Source organism: Drosophila virilis, chromosome 4 (genome assembly GCF_030788295.1).
Source record: "Drosophila virilis strain 15010-1051.87 chromosome 4, Dvir_AGI_RSII-ME, whole genome shotgun sequence".
In the NCBI taxonomy this organism is placed as follows: Eukaryota; Metazoa; Arthropoda; class Insecta; order Diptera; family Drosophilidae; genus Drosophila; species Drosophila virilis.
In genome coordinates, this window is record NC_091546.1 from 28,450,057 (window position 1) to 28,465,557 (window position 15,501).

At 44.8% G+C, this 15,501-nt stretch overlaps 4 protein-coding genes across 5 annotated transcripts; 1 reads left to right on the plus strand and 3 right to left on the minus strand.

Moving 5' to 3' along the window:
• Positions 1–1,859: 1,859 nt before the first annotated feature.
• Positions 1,860–6,842, minus strand: Top3alpha (topoisomerase 3-alpha). 2 transcript variants are annotated; one of them, XM_002057417.4, is made up of 5 exons: positions 6,620–6,842; positions 5,927–6,560; positions 5,406–5,867; positions 2,416–5,160; positions 1,860–2,356 (listed from the first exon to the last, which is right to left on the minus strand). In XM_002057417.4, exons 1-5 carry the CDS (start codon positions 6,770–6,772, stop codon positions 2,211–2,213), a joined length of 4,140 nt encoding a protein of 1,379 aa, XP_002057453.2. In that variant the 5' UTR covers positions 6,773–6,842; the 3' UTR covers positions 1,860–2,210. The 2 variants fall into 2 exon arrangements, with proteins under 2 accessions (XP_002057453.2, XP_015025271.1); XM_015169785.3 differs by having other exon boundaries at positions 1,860–2,359; positions 6,620–6,841.
• Positions 6,843–7,718: 876 nt separating this feature from the next.
• Positions 7,719–12,474, minus strand: swm (Zinc finger protein swm). Its single transcript, XM_002057416.4, has 6 exons — positions 12,324–12,474; positions 11,481–11,779; positions 10,901–11,369; positions 8,447–10,837; positions 8,257–8,385; positions 7,719–8,199 (listed from the first exon to the last, which is right to left on the minus strand). The coding sequence occupies exons 2-6, from the start codon at positions 11,537–11,539 to the stop codon at positions 7,963–7,965; spliced, it is 3,285 nt and encodes a 1,094-aa protein (XP_002057452.1). The 5' UTR covers positions 11,540–11,779; positions 12,324–12,474; the 3' UTR covers positions 7,719–7,962.
• A 68-nt stretch (positions 12,475–12,542) lies between these two features.
• Ctu2 (Cytosolic thiouridylase subunit 2) lies at positions 12,543–13,921 on the plus strand. The gene has a single exon (XM_002057415.4). It carries the CDS (start codon positions 12,620–12,622, stop codon positions 13,820–13,822), a length of 1,203 nt encoding a protein of 400 aa, XP_002057451.1. The 5' UTR covers positions 12,543–12,619; the 3' UTR covers positions 13,823–13,921.
• A 97-nt stretch (positions 13,922–14,018) lies between these two features.
• Positions 14,019–15,314, minus strand: LOC6634298 (acyl-coenzyme A diphosphatase NUDT19). The gene is made up of 2 exons (XM_002057414.4): positions 15,101–15,314; positions 14,019–15,039 (listed from the first exon to the last, which is right to left on the minus strand). The coding sequence occupies exons 1-2, from the start codon at positions 15,203–15,205 to the stop codon at positions 14,062–14,064; spliced, it is 1,083 nt and encodes a 360-aa protein (XP_002057450.1). The 5' UTR covers positions 15,206–15,314; the 3' UTR covers positions 14,019–14,061.
• Between the last annotated feature and the right edge of the window lie 187 nt (positions 15,315–15,501).

The window sequence follows — 15,501 nt, forward strand, 5'->3', positions numbered from 1 at the left end:
TTTCGTTTCGTTCCAGTATGAGAGACTATGAGAATGATTAGATATGTTATATTTAAAAGTCCAAATTTAGTTAAAGGATATCAGTCCGTTCAGTACAATTTTCTATTGTATGCATTTATAAAGCTACGTGTTTCATTAGTGTTTCAGTAGTATTCTATATAACAGACAGAGACATTACTTTAAAATATCTGCAAATATTGTTCTAATCAGCAAGCGTTAAATATGAAATGTGAAAAAACTACTTCATTTCAGAAAAGTCCTTTCCCAACAATGCGGAATAAAAACCTATAAGAGAGACTCGGACAATATAATAATAATTATCATTTCAAAAATAAGTTTTATTAACATATCTTCAAAAAATTAGAGATTAAGATTAAGCATAGAAACGGAGAGCAGCAAAAATCGAATCAGTTCTTCCTAATGCTTATATAAATATAATTATTTTTGTTTTACAAAATGCATGGCAATATTAATATATCATATGCTGGAGTCAAAATTGGGATTTTTTTTTAAGCGTAAGACCAAAGTCAAAAAATTTAAGAAAGAGTCTTGTTCTTCGAAATTATCCACATAAATAATTTGAGTAATATGAGAACCAAAACATGCCCGAAAAAAATATATATTTTCCATTGTATATATATTTTTAATATAAAATCCCTTTTAATCTTGGCAAATTATACCAGTAACCAAGCATCTCAAAGCGCGCAGTTTACTCGTGTGTTGAGTGCTCGTCCATTAACTTAAGTAACCCCAAGTCTGTGTTTACCAATAATATGTACTTAAAACGTTCCAATATTTTCAACTAAGCATCTCAAAACCTTGCTCTGGAAAGTTTTTATAACTTAAATGTATACTAAAAACTGTTCTTGATAAACTTTTTAAACTATATATGAACGTTGGGTTTATAAAAACTTTGAGCATTTCCTAACAAAAACTTGTCAAACTGTTTTTTAATGTGTTCTAAAATGTGTTTTAAAACTGTCAAATGCATTTCTCTTATCGTTTTTAACTACTTCAATATTTTATAATAATCACAAGTAATTGATACTTAAATGCTCTTAACGTAAACCTAACTATTTATTCACTCGATGTATTTATGCTTATATTTTCATAAAAGCTTATGAATTTTATTTCAACTAACTCCACAATGCAATTTAAAAATGTATTACAAAGAAATAAACAAACAAGCTCTAGGTGTTAGAAAACGATTACTGAAACGTGTATGTATGTTAAAAACAAAACAAAATATATAGTCGCGTCTCTATACAAAAACTAGTTTTTTTAAGCCTATATACAGATTATATAAACAAAATCTTTATGTGAACATAACCTTAAAATAAGTAACTGGACTTAGATGAGCTATATACTGTTTAATATTTACAAAAACATGTCTGCCAGCAAAAGGTCTTAAATATTATTTCAGCCTTTTTTTTTTATATTTTTTAATATATCAACAAATTTAAATAATAATACATTTATGTAAACCTTAAAATAGTTTTGATTTTTATTTTTAATGCTCAACTTTGTAGTTAAATAACAAATTTTTTGATATTAAATACAGAGAACGTTCGCTTACTGAACAATTTTAGAACTTTCAAAATCTCAATATTCGGAAAATATTTATGAGTATACACAAAAAAAAATTAAATACAATCTAAAAAGGGAAATGAACTTTTAAACTTTTAATATGAATATATTTCATATAATAAAGAAAAAACCTTTAAAACGTTCGAGATTAAAAATTGGAATTTCTTTTTAGAATATTCAATTAGTAATTGTTTATCAAATGCCAATTCTAAGCAGTTATAGTTTTCTAGCATTCACTGTGTAGATTTAATTTTTTTCCAGAGATATTTACATTCATTTGTGTCAAATTTAATATCATGATTTGAAATATTGCCATTTTATTTACAAATTAAATAGGGCATGTTCAACGAGTGTTAAGCAGTATATGGCTAATTTAATGCTTTGCTCTTTTCAAGATCTTCAGCAAATAGAGCTTTAAATATTTGTTTGTTAAGTGTGGATCAATTTACGACACACATAAATTTTATATACAGAATGTGTACCTTAACTGTGCGTGTGTATGTTACATATCTATTTTTTTGCGCTATGCAGCTATATACATAACCGATATCTGTTGCTTGCTCCAATAAATGTTTAAAATTAAATTGAATATAATTACAGAGGTAATTGTTTTTATGTTTTGATCAGTAGTCAAAATCGGCTTTGCGCGGACACTTTTGGCGCGTGTGTCCTTCGGCACGGCACAGGCCACAGCGACGCGTGCGACTGCCAGTGGGAGCGGTAGAGCCCGTGCTTGTCTTGGCGTTGTCCCTCGATGCATTCGAGCTGCCTGCTAATTGGATAGAGAGTATTAAATAGTCGTAGTCATCAATTAGATCCAATGCTCACCTTGTTGCTCATTTGTATCACCCCATTGAAAGAAGCCGCAAGACTTTTCGCGCGTTTCACACGCATAGAAGGGTCGTCCTTGATTGGGCCCATCTTTGCGAACGGTCAGACTTTTGGCTGGTTTGCCGCAGTTGCAATTTACGGCGTTGGGTTGCATGGGTTGGGTGACAATCACAGTGCTGCTGCCATTGGAGCGTACATTGGTGCCAGCACCACGTTGATTGCTTCGAGAACTAGTCGCCGACATGTTGCTGCTGCCCCACGGCTGAACGGCGGCTGTGACAGCGCTTGTGCCCCAACTAGAGGAGTTGTTGTTGTGGTTGCTGTTGCGGGTATTTGATGCCTGGGAACTGCCAATTCGTGTCTGTGCCGCTGGCTTTGTGCTCCAACCTGAAGCATAGTTGCTATGAGATTCTTGAGAATTCCCAGCGCTCCGTTGCGAAGTTCCTTTTGTGCCCCAAGAATTATTGTCCTGCGAGTTCCCTGTTCCTTGCTGAACAGCTGCTTTTGTGCCCCATGAACTGGTATGCTGCAAGTTGCCTGTTCCTTGCTGGGAAGCTCTTCTTGTGCCCCAACTAGAGGAAGTGCTGCCACTGCCCCATGTATTGGCTTCCAATGTGCCGTCCATACCTTGCTGAGCAGCTGCTTTTGTGCCCCATGAACTGGTCTGCTGCGAGTTGCCTGCGCCCAGCTGACCGGATCCTCCTAAATGGCCGGTTTCCTGAGATTTGCCTTTGTTTTGTTGCTCTGCTGCCTGTGCGCCCCAACTGGTTGTGCTACTTCCGCCACCCCATCCACTGTTCATCTGCGCTCCTGCAGATCCTCGTGTACCCCAATCGCTTTCTGCCATGGCGCCTGCTGTAGGGCCATGTTCATCTGCCCATTGAAAGAATTTGCACTCCTTCGGCTTAGGGCATTTATAGTAAAGTCTGCCATGGTTGGGTCCATCATTACGCACAGTTTGCTGCCGCCCCGGCTGATGGCAGCCGCTGCAAAGCACCACAGGAGCAGCAGAATCTGAAGGAACAATATTTTCATTCAATCGCGGCCGCTTCGCCGTTGGCTGCGCCTCTGCAGCAGCACGCGCCTGCCTGCCCCATAGCATTGGCTGTTCTTCGGCCTCGTACGTTTTGCGCATCCATTGCGTCAAGCTGGTGTCTAAATTATCTGTTGTTGGAGCTGTTGGTTGATTATTGCTGTCGCCCGCTTCCAGAAGCGCCTCAAAATCTGCATCATCCTCGGCAGCAAAGATGGCCGCAATGTCTGTATCAAGTTGTGGATTTGGAGCGGCACCTGATTCGGCCATGGCTGCAGCAGCTAGTAGTTGTTCTTCGAAGCCATCGTTGCTGTCGAAGAAGCCATCCAGGTTGGCAGTGTCCTGGTTGGTGCTGGTAAAGTAGTTTCTAATGCCGCCTGTTGTTGCTGCAGCGGTCGTGCGCTTGGTTTTGGTTGCCTTTTGCGGGCCCTTGGTTGTTTCATGTGAAGTTTTATTGCTGCGCTTCGTTTTAGCTGGCTTTTGAGTTTCTGAATTGGATGCAGTGCCCCAGGAGCTGCCACCGATGCCACCTGGAGGACCACGTGGACCAGAACCACCGCCACCTGGAGAGTCGCGTGGACCAGAACCACCGCCACCTCCACCTGGACCACGATCAGATCCACCGCCACCACCTCCCCCTCCTCCTGGTCCACCGCCTGAACCCGGCGCATGCCCAACGATGCCGCCCACCCGCTTTACTTGATCCAGATTAATATTAAAGGTGCTCCTAAAGAGCTCATCACAGCGCAAGCAATTCTTGTACCAGCCATGTGGCGCATTAAACAGACTACGATAGTAGGCGTTGCTTAAGCGAAACTTAAGCATGTGGTACCCCTCACCACAGCTGGGACAGCACTCGTCCAGCACGCAGTACTCCTTGCAATCCTCAGGCAGCCAAATGACATTCTTACAGTCGGGAAAATTGAGACAACCTATAAAAAAACTCGTCTGAACCTTCTTGGGCTTGAGCACCAGAGGCGCCAGTTCGCATTTGGGACATTGGAAGAGCTCGCGCGGTATGTTTATCGATTGCTCCTGCGATGCATCAGAAGTAGCCGCCGCCGCCGGAGTTTCATTAATCCGTTGCGCTATCTTAGCATCCATGGCTGTGATTTTTTCCATAATCTGTTGATAAGCCTGCTTATACTTTGCTATTTGCTCTCGCAGCACCAGCTTAGGGTCTTTTTCGCCTAGGCAAATGCGTTTAAGATCCGCTTCAAATTCAGCACGCAGCAGCGGCTTGGCCAAAGCCAACTCCATGGCATCATAGCCCTCGTACAGGCCCATGCCAATGACGCCCGGCACTAAGGCGCCCTTGTCCACAACGCCTATATATCCCCGCTCCTTGATGGTATTAATGTGCTCCGCATGAGTGGCATCTGTTCCAATGCCATGTTTCTCCATCAGCGCTATGAGATCCGCTTCGGTAAGCAGCGGTGGCGCCGTTGTTGCGCCCTCGTGCAACACAATCTCTGTGGGCTCAAAGCGCTGGCCCTGCTCATAGTTGTGTATCTGCTTGGCGCTCCACTTGTCATACACATAGACATCCAGATAGTTTCGCTCGTGTATGACCAACCCATTGGCGCTGAACTTCTCTCCGGCAATGTCTATACTAACAATTGTCTCCGAGCCGACAGCATCCTTGCTGACGCAGGCGAGAAAGTGACGCACGACTAGCTCATAGACGCGTGCCTCGTTGCCCTGAAGATCTGCGGGTAGAGTTTTAACATAAATGTATCTATTAGCTTGGCTTCCTCCGTGCAAAATTTGCTCTTAAATTTAAAATAGGTATTACGGCCTTTTTTAGAACGTCCGTGTGGATTTTCCAATATTGGAGCATCGCATATTCATAAATTTTTCCGCAAAGTTTGGAACTCACAATTTGCACATGAAATCAGTCATCCATCATCAGAACAAATAGTTAAATAGATTACTTTTACAGCGTTAAACTTACTTGTGACCATCTTCGTGGGGTGTATGGGGGGATGCGCCTGATCAGATTTGTTGCCGTTCCGTGGATTTGGTCCCCATTCCAGCACACGCTGTGCGAATGCGCCCCACGCCTCGTGGCCAGTATGCTGCTCAACGAGTGGCGCCAGTTCGAATTCTTTGGAGAATTGATTGGTCTCTGTGCGTGGATAGCTAATAAAACCCTTGCTATATAGCTTTTCTGCTATGGTCATGGTCTCTTTGGCGGATAGCTTTAGTTTGCGTGAGCCCAACTTTTCCATTTCCACGGTATCCAGCGGTGTGGGACGCCACTTGTGCTTAGGCTTAACTGTGACGCTCTCTACAGTTGCGCGCGGCTCTGGCTCAGCCAGGCAGAGCAGCAAATAGTTTTCGCATGCCTCCTTATCAAACAAACGATTACGCGCCCAATTAAATTCCACCGTCAAATCCTCAATGGTGTGCAGCACTGCAAGAGTAAGAGCACTGCATTAGTAACGTCATCTTAAGTTTATGCTAAATAGTTACCCCTGATTTTCCAGAAGGGCTCGGAGACAAATGCTTCGATCTCCTTGTAACGTTCTGCCACAAAGCCCAGCGTGGGTATCTGGCAGCTGCCATACGAAATGAGCTTGTCTGCAATCTTCTCAGGAAACAGGCGTTGCAGGCGCAACGTTTGGAAACGTGTAATTGCCGCGCCCGTGCGCAGATCCAACTCCGAGCGCACATCCACCGCATCACTTTGGCGTTTATCCGGTTGTCCCAGCTGCAGCAATGCGCGGCGCACTGCAGTTGTCGTAATCTCCGAGAAACTTGCACGATACACCGTCAAATTGGGTTTAATAGCCCTGCATACATCAATAATCTCATAGCCAATGTTCTCGCCCTCGCGATCGCAATCCGTCCAGATGATCAGGCCCTGACAGCCGCGTACTTCGCGTTCCAGTGTCCGCTTAATGGGCTCATAGTTCTCACCGACGCTTTTGCGTATGGGCGCATCGAAAAGCGAACGTGGATCCACATTGCGCCAGTTGCGGTACGAGACGAGAAACTCTAATTGCATCAAATGTCCCGACACAGAGGTCATAACCATTTTGGCATTCCGACCGCGCACCTGTGCCTCGAAATCGTACACTTTATTGTACACAGAGTAGCCTTCACGCTAGAATTATTATTTATAAACCAATGTGCAATCCAATATATAATAAACTTGTTGCTTACCCGATGCGCGGATCCATTTGATAGGAGCCCGGCAATCGTTTTGGCCGCATCATTCTTTTCGGCCACATTTAGAAACTTCATGTCCTTTGATAGCTTAGAGTAGTATCGCGCATATTTGGCTAACCGTAAGCATTTTAATGGGCTAAGAAGCATTTAAAAACAATCCAAGAGAAAAACCCATGAATTCCCGCCACAATAATTATTTTTCATAGAGATGTGTTATGCGCGATGAAGTCGATAGAATTATAATTTCAGCACTAAATATTGCCTATCGACAAGCCAGGCATGCAGAAACAGGAACTATCGATATACTGGTTAGTCGCTTGTCGTTGGATTCAACTTATCGGATTCTCAATAGGCGCTTGTTTGAATAGAATAGAATTTTGTATACCACTAAATTTTGGCAAAAGTTGTGTTACTAAATAAACAATAATTTTGCGGCTCATAGAAAAGCCTTACTAAATTAGCATGATCATTTGAGCGAAAATCTGAGACCTTCCCATTTCTGCGTGTCAAATGCCACTTTGAAAACGAAACAAGTTTTTTGTTTTATGTGAAATTAATAGCAAATACGAAACTATTTACTTTATTTATTATACTCTCTCTATAACTTGCTTTTGTATTCACGTTGCTGTTTTTTGTTTTAACTTTGATTTGCTTTTACCATTTTTTTGTTTAGTAATTTTTTGCTTTTTTTGTTTTTTGTTTTATCTGAACATAAGGATAGCGGGAAAAGTATGTAAATACAAAGAAGTACCTAATATAAGATTGCTTAATCAATGCATTTGTTTTGCATTTATAACGCATAGTTGTGTAGTTGTTGTTTCTGTTCTAATTTTGTTGTTGTTTGTTATTGATGTTATATACGGCTCTTGTTAATTGTGGACTATATATAGGCGCTTAGCTAATTGCAGTCGTTGACCGAACGCAATGTACATATACATTTATAACTTATATATTCCGTAAATATTAGTAATATTAAGAGCGTTTCTTTTAATTTAAGACGTATATCGATTATTAGCTCTTGGATTAGAAATAGAGCTACCAACAGTTGTCCTGTGTGTGTGTGTTGTTTGTTGGTGTGGCGTGGCGGCCTGCCTTTTAGTTTAAAATATGGTACATAACATTAGCATATTTTTTTTTTAGTTTTTTTTTTGTTTTTGTATACAATTAACGATGTTTGCCTTGCATGCATACATATTTAGATATATATCTATATATATATGTGTACGTGCACGTTTTGGATATAGAATAACAACAAATAGAAATACAGTTAATGCTTTTCTAACGATTATGAGCCGCATGGAGGTAACCAGCCACTAGGAGCAGCGCATGGCGTTACATCAACGACGCCAGGAACGATCCTCAGACTCTTCGTCCTCCTCCTCATCCTCGAGCCGCAGCTCTGGCAGTGTATCGCTGCCCAGCACAGATTCGCTCTCGCTGACCGATGAATGCAACAATTGCTTGGGATTATCCAGTTTATCGCCAGCCGGTGAGGCCAACGCTGTCGGCGATTTATCAGCCGGTGCGCCCATGGGCACAGCGGCCGGAGCCGCCACCACGGGGGCCCAGGATATCTGCAATTGCAATGGTCATGCTTATCGAAAACAATCTGAGGCTTCATTTGGGCTCACCTGCAACCGTTTGTCTTTGTACATTTTGCCGCGGAGCACTGCTTGCTCGGCATTTAGACGCGTAGCATAGGAGAGTATCAGCTGGGGAATCTCACGGTCCACATCGTGTTTCGATATTTCGCCGAAATGCTGCAAGATCCAACAATTTATTAAGTGGGCTTTAATTGAAATGGGTTTTCCGATTGCTCACCTTAAAGTGACCCAGCACAAAATCGGCTTCCTCGGCTGCAAAGCCGGTGACCACAATCGCTTTTGTTCGTCGATCTACACGCGTGGAGCCTTCAGGATATGTGGCACGTTTGCGTGCACCGCCACCGGGCAATTTGGCACCACCGCCAGACAATGCGCCGCCACCAGCTGTGGCTGAGAGCGTGCGCTGCAGCTCCTCTAAACGTTTCTGTATGGCCGTTGTATCATTTCCTTCCTGCTGCTGGGCAATCAGCTCCAGTTCCATGTCGAGCAGTTCCTTCTTTTGTTGCTCTTTGGTTTTCTTAACGGGCAGCGTTTGTTGTTGTTGTTGCTGCTGTTGTTGTTGCTGGATTTGCGCCTGCAGCTGATCCTGATCGGCGTGCACATCCTTGCGCAGCTTATCAATTGTCGCCTGTAGTACTTTGATCGTTTCCAGCGTCGGCGCACGCTGCACATCCTGCTGATCCATGCGTTCGACTAGTTCAAGCGCCGTTTTCATTTGTTTCACATAGCTCTGGAGTAGTTCTTGCTTGCGCTTACGCAGCCCATTCGCCAGCTGATGCATTGCCTTCTGTTGTTCTTCTTGTTTTTTGCGTATGCTCGCCGCATTTGCCGCCGGCGTTAGCGCCCGCACGCCACCGTTTGCTGCCGCATTGGGTGTGGCGTTTGTATTGAGCTTTAGACGCATGGATGCGGGCGCTGCGGTGCTGGCAAGCGCCTGTTCCGTTGTGGGCACTGTCAAAGCATTATTTAAGCTGCCCGTTTCGCCAAGGGGTTGGGTCTGATTGGCATTATTGCTGTTGTTGGTAATCTTGGCGCTGTCCGCATTCGGCGTCGGTACCGCGGGCACATTATGCAAGTGATATTGACTCTTGCGATTCACATTCGAGTTGCCCGCCTCATTGCTGTTGTTGTTGTTGCTATTGCTGTTGTTGTCGTTGTGCCAGAAGACTTTGATAAAGCGATTATTGAGTACCGCCTCGGTGCTGCGGTAGGCTACATTCGCCTCCGCATGCGTGGAGAACGTAACAATGGCCGCCTCAGGATCACCCTCATATGACACTTGGATATTAACAATTTTACCAAATTTAGCAAAATGATTGTTCAGATGCGCAATTGTATTTAGGCCACGCGGCACTTTGCGCAGCTCCAGGGAGCTATTGTGCTGCTGCATATTCGGATTGACGCGCGGTCCAAGGCGACTATTGATGGGCACCTTGCGCATCTTGCTGGGCACATCAGCTATGGCCACGCTATCCTCCAGCTCAAAGCGCCGTTTGCCCATCTCAGCGGCCATGCCACCACCGCCGCCGGCACCTCCAGCGCCGCCATCCATCACGGGTATAGGTATGAGTTGGCGCTGTAGGGGTGTTGTCACGGCTGTAGGATTAAAGGGAAATGGCATCATTGGCGGTGGTGCGGGCACTTGTGGCGCTTGGCCAGGCTGTCGTGCGTAATCAGCGGGATTGGGTACACCCAAAGGTGCACATGCACGCACATTGCCACTGAACGGATTAATGTTGTTTGGGCCAGCCTGGGGCGGTACTGGCAACGCCTGTTGATTGCCTGGGCCTGCGGCAGGCACGCCTGGCACACCGGCTGGTCCACCGCGTGCCCAAATCTCAGGCGCATCTGGATTGTACTCGCGCATAGACATCATTAGTGCTGAATTGTTAATGCCCTCAAAGACTACTGGATTAATGCCATGATCCCATGGACATGTCTCGCCACGCACACAATAGCCCTTCTCATCGAAGTCGCGGCAACGCTGACGGACCATTGCAGCCACTGGATGCGTTACAGGCACCGGCACGGGCGCTGATGCTGCCACTGAGGCGGACGAGCTGGCAGCTGGTTCTATGTTGTTGCTGCGGCGAGCATTGCGCGATTCCGGCGATATGGAGCGACTTCGCGGCGAGTGACGACCCTTGTTACCTCCAAAGCGCTGATTGCGCTCATCCACGTTGTTATTGTTGCTGTTGTTGTTGCCAATGCGGCGCCTGTCAAAAGTGTTATTGTTGTTGTTGCGTCTGTGCCGCTGCTCACCGGCACCGCCCGGCGGCGATTTATTGCGAAACTGTCTCTGGCTCTTTTCGCGCTCATTGATGCGACGATCCCGCGAACGCGAGCGTCTAAACGAGCGATCATTGGATCGTGAACGGGAACGCGAACGGGAACGCAATGAGGCACGACGCCGGCGACTGTCACGCGGCTGATTTTCCTTGTCGGCGGCATAGGCGCCACTACCAGCTGGACCGCTGCTGCGCAGTGGCGGGCTAGCGCTGCGCACAAAACCCGCGGCGCTGACGCCACCTCCACCACCGCTGCTGCTGTGATGATGATGCACTAGCTGCTGCTGATGCTGCTGGCTGTGAGAGTCTTTGGTTTTGTGCTGTAAGCATTATAAAATGTATTATGGGAGGGTGTTTTTAAGAGTGAAGAGAGCTTTACTAACATCGAAGGCTGTCTTGGTGCTGTGTGTTCCCGTTGCGTTGGCATCTGTGGCGATTGAGGCACTGCCGCCGGCGCTAGACGTTTCCGTAGCGGTCTCCTTGCTGTTGTTATCGCTGGTTATTTGCTGTTGATTGCTATCTGGTTTTATCACAATATCTTTTGGCGCGGGTGGCGGTGGCGGCGATGAATTGGCAGCCAACACAGCCTCAATATCGGCCACAACATCCAAATCATGTTCCAGCTCCAGTTCCGCAATGCCCGACGTTGCTGCCGCTGGCATAGGAGCGGGCATCGTGAGATATTCCTCGCTGGCAATGGCATCGAATAGACGATCAACAAAACGTGTAGTCTCCTCGGAGAGAAACACATCCAATTGCTCAATCATGATGCGCTTGAGATCCTTATCCGATTTGTCTTTTTTCAGCAACGCAATTACGTAGCGCGCTAAAGCCGAGGAATCAGCATCGCAGCTATTAAATGACAATTCAAATAAACACAAAAAACAAACAAATGTATATATTTAACAATTTTATAACGAGTAGCTATCGAAGTCACTCGTTAGTGAAGAGTCAATTACTTACAGTGGCTCGAGCACAACGCTCAGCCAGTCCTTGAGCTTATCCGAGTTTTCCAATATCATTTTATTGAATGGTCCCAAATGTTGTATGCCTTCTGCTTGCGTTGGTCTGCGTGCTGCTCTGCTTTTTATTTGTAATCGTTTTAGGGGGGCCAAAAATATACTTATTTTTAATATGACCTCTGCCTCACTCTCTGCTCACTTTTTCACTCGCTGTCTCTCTCTCTCTGCCCGCCACAAAGGCTGTGCGATTGCTGCGAGTTAACTGCACTATACACTATATGTACAATATTAGCTAGAATGCTGAAAAACACAAGCAAAGACAGTTATTAACACTGGTTACTTGCAGAGTTGCTGTTCATATTAATTGAAATTTTCGGTCGATTAAACTCAACGAAAGTGCTTTGTATTTTAAAGAGCTTATCACACACGTTGTTTGCCACCGTTTTAGTTGTTGTTATTATTGTATTAGCACCATTAAGGGCATCAGCATGCATACTTTTAAGTAGGCTGGGCTCAATTTATATTTATGAATTTTTTTTACTCGATTTTCTTAGGATTCAATATATTGATGTAAACTTTGTAGTGACTGACAGCTGGCTTGAACGTACATAGAGTCCACCTCACCACTATGGCAGTCACTCGTTTGTGTATGTTCCAATAAGAAAGTTTCTCGATTTTGCTACCCGATACTTTTGCTTGCGTACTACAGCACACACACACAAACACATGGGCACACAAATTTACATTTGCACGCATACATGCAAAGGTAGCAGCCAAAATTTTGCGCTCGAATTTGGGACATTTTACCAACTCTTTTCTATAAATTAACACTTTGTACACATACCTTATGCACTAAATTTACCATATGCAATAGTTTAGTATAACAAATTACGGTTTTAAATAGTTATTTTTATATTTTTCACTGCACTTTATTGCTGGGCGCAAGGTTGCTTGCTAGAAAAGTTGGCTGCATATCGCACTATAAGACGATAAATAAAGCTATCGAAATCAATAACAGCCCTGTGCACAGCCCTAATTACGATATGTATTATCGGTCTACATATCATCACTAATTCTTGACACACACGGTTTGTTGTAAGGGTTAGTTTATATTTCGTTAATTGCTGAAATTTAGATTTAATGTGCAGCATTGGCGAAGATGATTTTGGTGACGAGGGCGCAACGCATGCTATGCTGCCTGGTTCCTCAACAGTGGGCACTGTTATTACTGCAGGCAGCTGCAATAAGTGCGGTCTCAACTCGTTGGAGCTGTACAAATTGAACTTTCGTGCCGCCGAATGTCATCAATGTTTCCTGAGCTATGCCAGGCACAAGTTTCGTGCGGCATTGGGGGCAGCAAAGGCGCTGCCACGCAATGCTGAGGTTCTGCTTCTGGTAGACGGTAGCGCCGAGTCTTTAGTTCTGCTGGACATGTTACACTTTGCGCAAACGCAAAACACTTTCAAGCGGCTTCACTGCAGCGCACGTGTGCTTCACATAGATGCTCAATCATCGCCGTCCGAAAATGATCCTTTACCAATGCTAAACGAACTGCGTGAACGTTATGCGCCCTTTGAGTTCTATGTCATACAGCTGGGTGCAGAGGTCCACAGCTTAAAGCTGCTTAAGGATTACAGTGCCTCTCGGTTAGACTCAACAGATAACAAATTGCGCAGCTTGACAGCTCGGCAGGATTATGTACGGCAGCAGCGCAAACGGCTTATTGGCGCCGTTGCCCTCCAGCTACAGTGCACTCATGTTTTCGAGCCCAGCATAAGCTCCAGCCTGGCTGCACAGCTATTAACATCCGTGGCATTGGGGCGCGGCGGTAGCGTTGCTTTGGATGTGGCTCTGCTGGACGATCGCCTGCAGGGCGCCGTCACGCTTCTGCGTCCCTTGAAGGACCTCAACGAACAGGAAGTGCAGTTCTATATTAAAGCCCAGCAGCTGAAACCGTTTCGGTCAGATGAATCTAGTCTGTTGTCCGATGCTAGTCTCCAAAATCTGACAAGTGCGTTTGTGGCAAATCTGCAATTGAATTATGCATCGACGGTGTCTACGGTTTTTCGCACGGGCGATAAAATTGCTGCCAAGCGTCAACCAATTGAAGAGGGACCCTCGACTTGTGCGCTGTGCCAATCTGATCTGGATTCTGGGCTCTCCGACACTTTGCTAGCGATTGAATATTCGCGCGCAGTCTCCGAAATGGGCGTTGCACTGCAACAGCAGAATAATATGGAGGCTCTGGAACAACGCGCCAGGGAGCGTTTGAACTCAATGGATAATTTGTGTCACGCATGCCGCAATATACACGCAGAGCTTACTCATGGTAGCTTGATTTAGTTTAAATTGGTTAATTATATTTACATAATTTTTTAAATATCCATTTTATTCGTTAGTTTTGCCTGTGTATAAATTTGTATATTATTTCTATTAACTTTACGCATATTTGTTAAATGGAATCTTGGGTAATAATTTTTCGTTCCATTGGAAAACAAACCAAAGTTCCATATAGGATCTTACAACAAAATGGAGCTATAATTAGCAACGACAAAACAGTTTATATACATATTTAAATTATTTTATAATTTGGCAAGCCGAGTATTTACAAGCGCGCTCAGCGCCAAATGTCCATTCAGGGGCAATACATTGCAGGCAAAATCCACGCGCTCGAAGCCATAGATCATATAGCGATTGTACCGCCTGGCAAACGCATTAAGTTCCTTGATGGAGCTCGGTAATATTATGGACTCGGTGCAGTTCTCCGGCTTAGCCAAGTAGAGTTCATCGCCTGGCAAGACGCCAAGCAAGCAGTCAGTCGTCCGATAATAGATTGGCTGCAGTAGCGTGGAGCCTTGGGCGCTGCGATTATGCGCAAACAGTAGAAGGTGCTCCCAGCGGTGCATGCTCATTAGACGCGCCGTCTCATATAGCAGGATAAAAGGCAGCCAGATTGTTCCCTCCTGAGATTGCTGCCAGCAGTCGCCTGGGTGCAGCCAGTGAGCCGAAGCCACCTCGGTAGGTTCGAGCAACAAATCCACTTGGCTGGTCTCTAAGGCTGCAAAATAGTAGACCGTATCGTACTTGCGACTCGCTGAAGCTGGTGTGCGCCAAACCGACCACTCGCTCAGTGCCCACAGATCGGGTATGACAGACAGATGACGACAAAGCTCGAGAAACTGTGTTGCATCATTGTGTACGCGTTGTTGCCAGAGCTCACGATCGAGTGGATGCAACAGCATGTGTGCCGGCTGACCCTTTTCCAAGTCCTTGAGACTTGTACAGCACAAAAGAATGCCCACCTCCTCGAAGGTTTCTCGTAGTGCCGTTAGACGCAGTGAGATATCGCGTGAGAAATTAACGCCCCGGCTCAAGAGTTCTGGTCTGCCTGTAGCTTGACGGCATTTTAATAGCTCCAGCTGCGCCTGGGTTATGCCACAATGCTTAAAATAGGTCAGCCAATCGGTGGATTCATCTGCCTTGGCATCAAAAACGCCGCCAGGAAAGACGCAGTGATTTAGTGCATATGATGTGCGCTCTGTGCGTTTAATTAGCAACAGCTAATAAGCAAAGGCATAAATTTGACAAACATTTTCTTGTTTTTTATTTATTTACTCTTACATTGTAATCAAATTGCGCTTCTGAGTTGGACACCGCTTTGCCTGCTAGAATTAAGCTGGCTGATGGCCTATACCCATTGACCCGAACTTTATCTGAGGTCGCCATGCTAGGAGCTGTTAACTGATCGTGGCTTTTCAACCACTTAATTCATATCAAAATCATATTTTATTTTCACCTTTGCACCGCGAAGCGAGAGTTCGACAGCTGAAAAATATATATATCGAAAACATTAACGATACAATCGATAGTTGCGGTAGCAGCCAGATCGATTGCTGCATGCTTTTCATATGTTTGTAATCGCTTATTGCATTTATTGATTGGCAAATTAAACTATAGTTGAAAACTGAAATAGAATGGGCGTAATAATAAATAGGATCGATTTGTTTACAGTTTATATTATC

What these genes read in the sequence shown, in the direction of transcription:
- LOC6634298 (XM_002057414.4), bottom strand. Translation starts at nt 15,205, where the DNA reads ATGGCGACCTCAGATAAAGTTCGGGTCAATGGGTATAGGCCATCAGCC. An exon ending in AAGCGCAATTTGATTACAAT is followed by an intron (nt 15,040 to 15,100) that starts GTAAGAGTAAAT and finishes TTTGCTTATTAG; the next exon opens with CTGTTGCTAATTAAACGCAC.
- Top3alpha (XM_015169785.3), bottom strand. Translation starts at nt 6,772, where the DNA reads ATGCTTCTTAGCCCATTAAAATGCTTACGGTTAGCCAAATATGCGCGA. An exon ending in CCCCACGAAGATGGTCACAA is followed by an intron (nt 5,161 to 5,405) that starts GTAAGTTTAACG and finishes CTCTACCCGCAG; the next exon opens with ATCTTCAGGGCAACGAGGCA. An exon ending in TGATACAAATGAGCAACAAG is followed by an intron (nt 2,360 to 2,415) that starts GTGAGCATTGGA and finishes CTATCCAATTAG; the next exon opens with CAGGCAGCTCGAATGCATCG.
- Ctu2 (XM_002057415.4), top strand. Translation starts at nt 12,620, where the DNA reads ATGTGCAGCATTGGCGAAGATGATTTTGGTGACGAGGGCGCAACGCAT.
- swm (XM_002057416.4), bottom strand. Translation starts at nt 11,539, where the DNA reads ATGATATTGGAAAACTCGGATAAGCTCAAGGACTGGCTGAGCGTTGTG. An exon ending in AGCGTTGTGCTCGAGCCACT is followed by an intron (nt 11,370 to 11,480) that starts GTAAGTAATTGA and finishes GTCATTTAATAG; the next exon opens with CTGCGATGCTGATTCCTCGG. An exon ending in ACAAAGACAAACGGTTGCAG is followed by an intron (nt 8,200 to 8,256) that starts GTGAGCCCAAAT and finishes TTGCAATTGCAG; the next exon opens with ATATCCTGGGCCCCCGTGGT.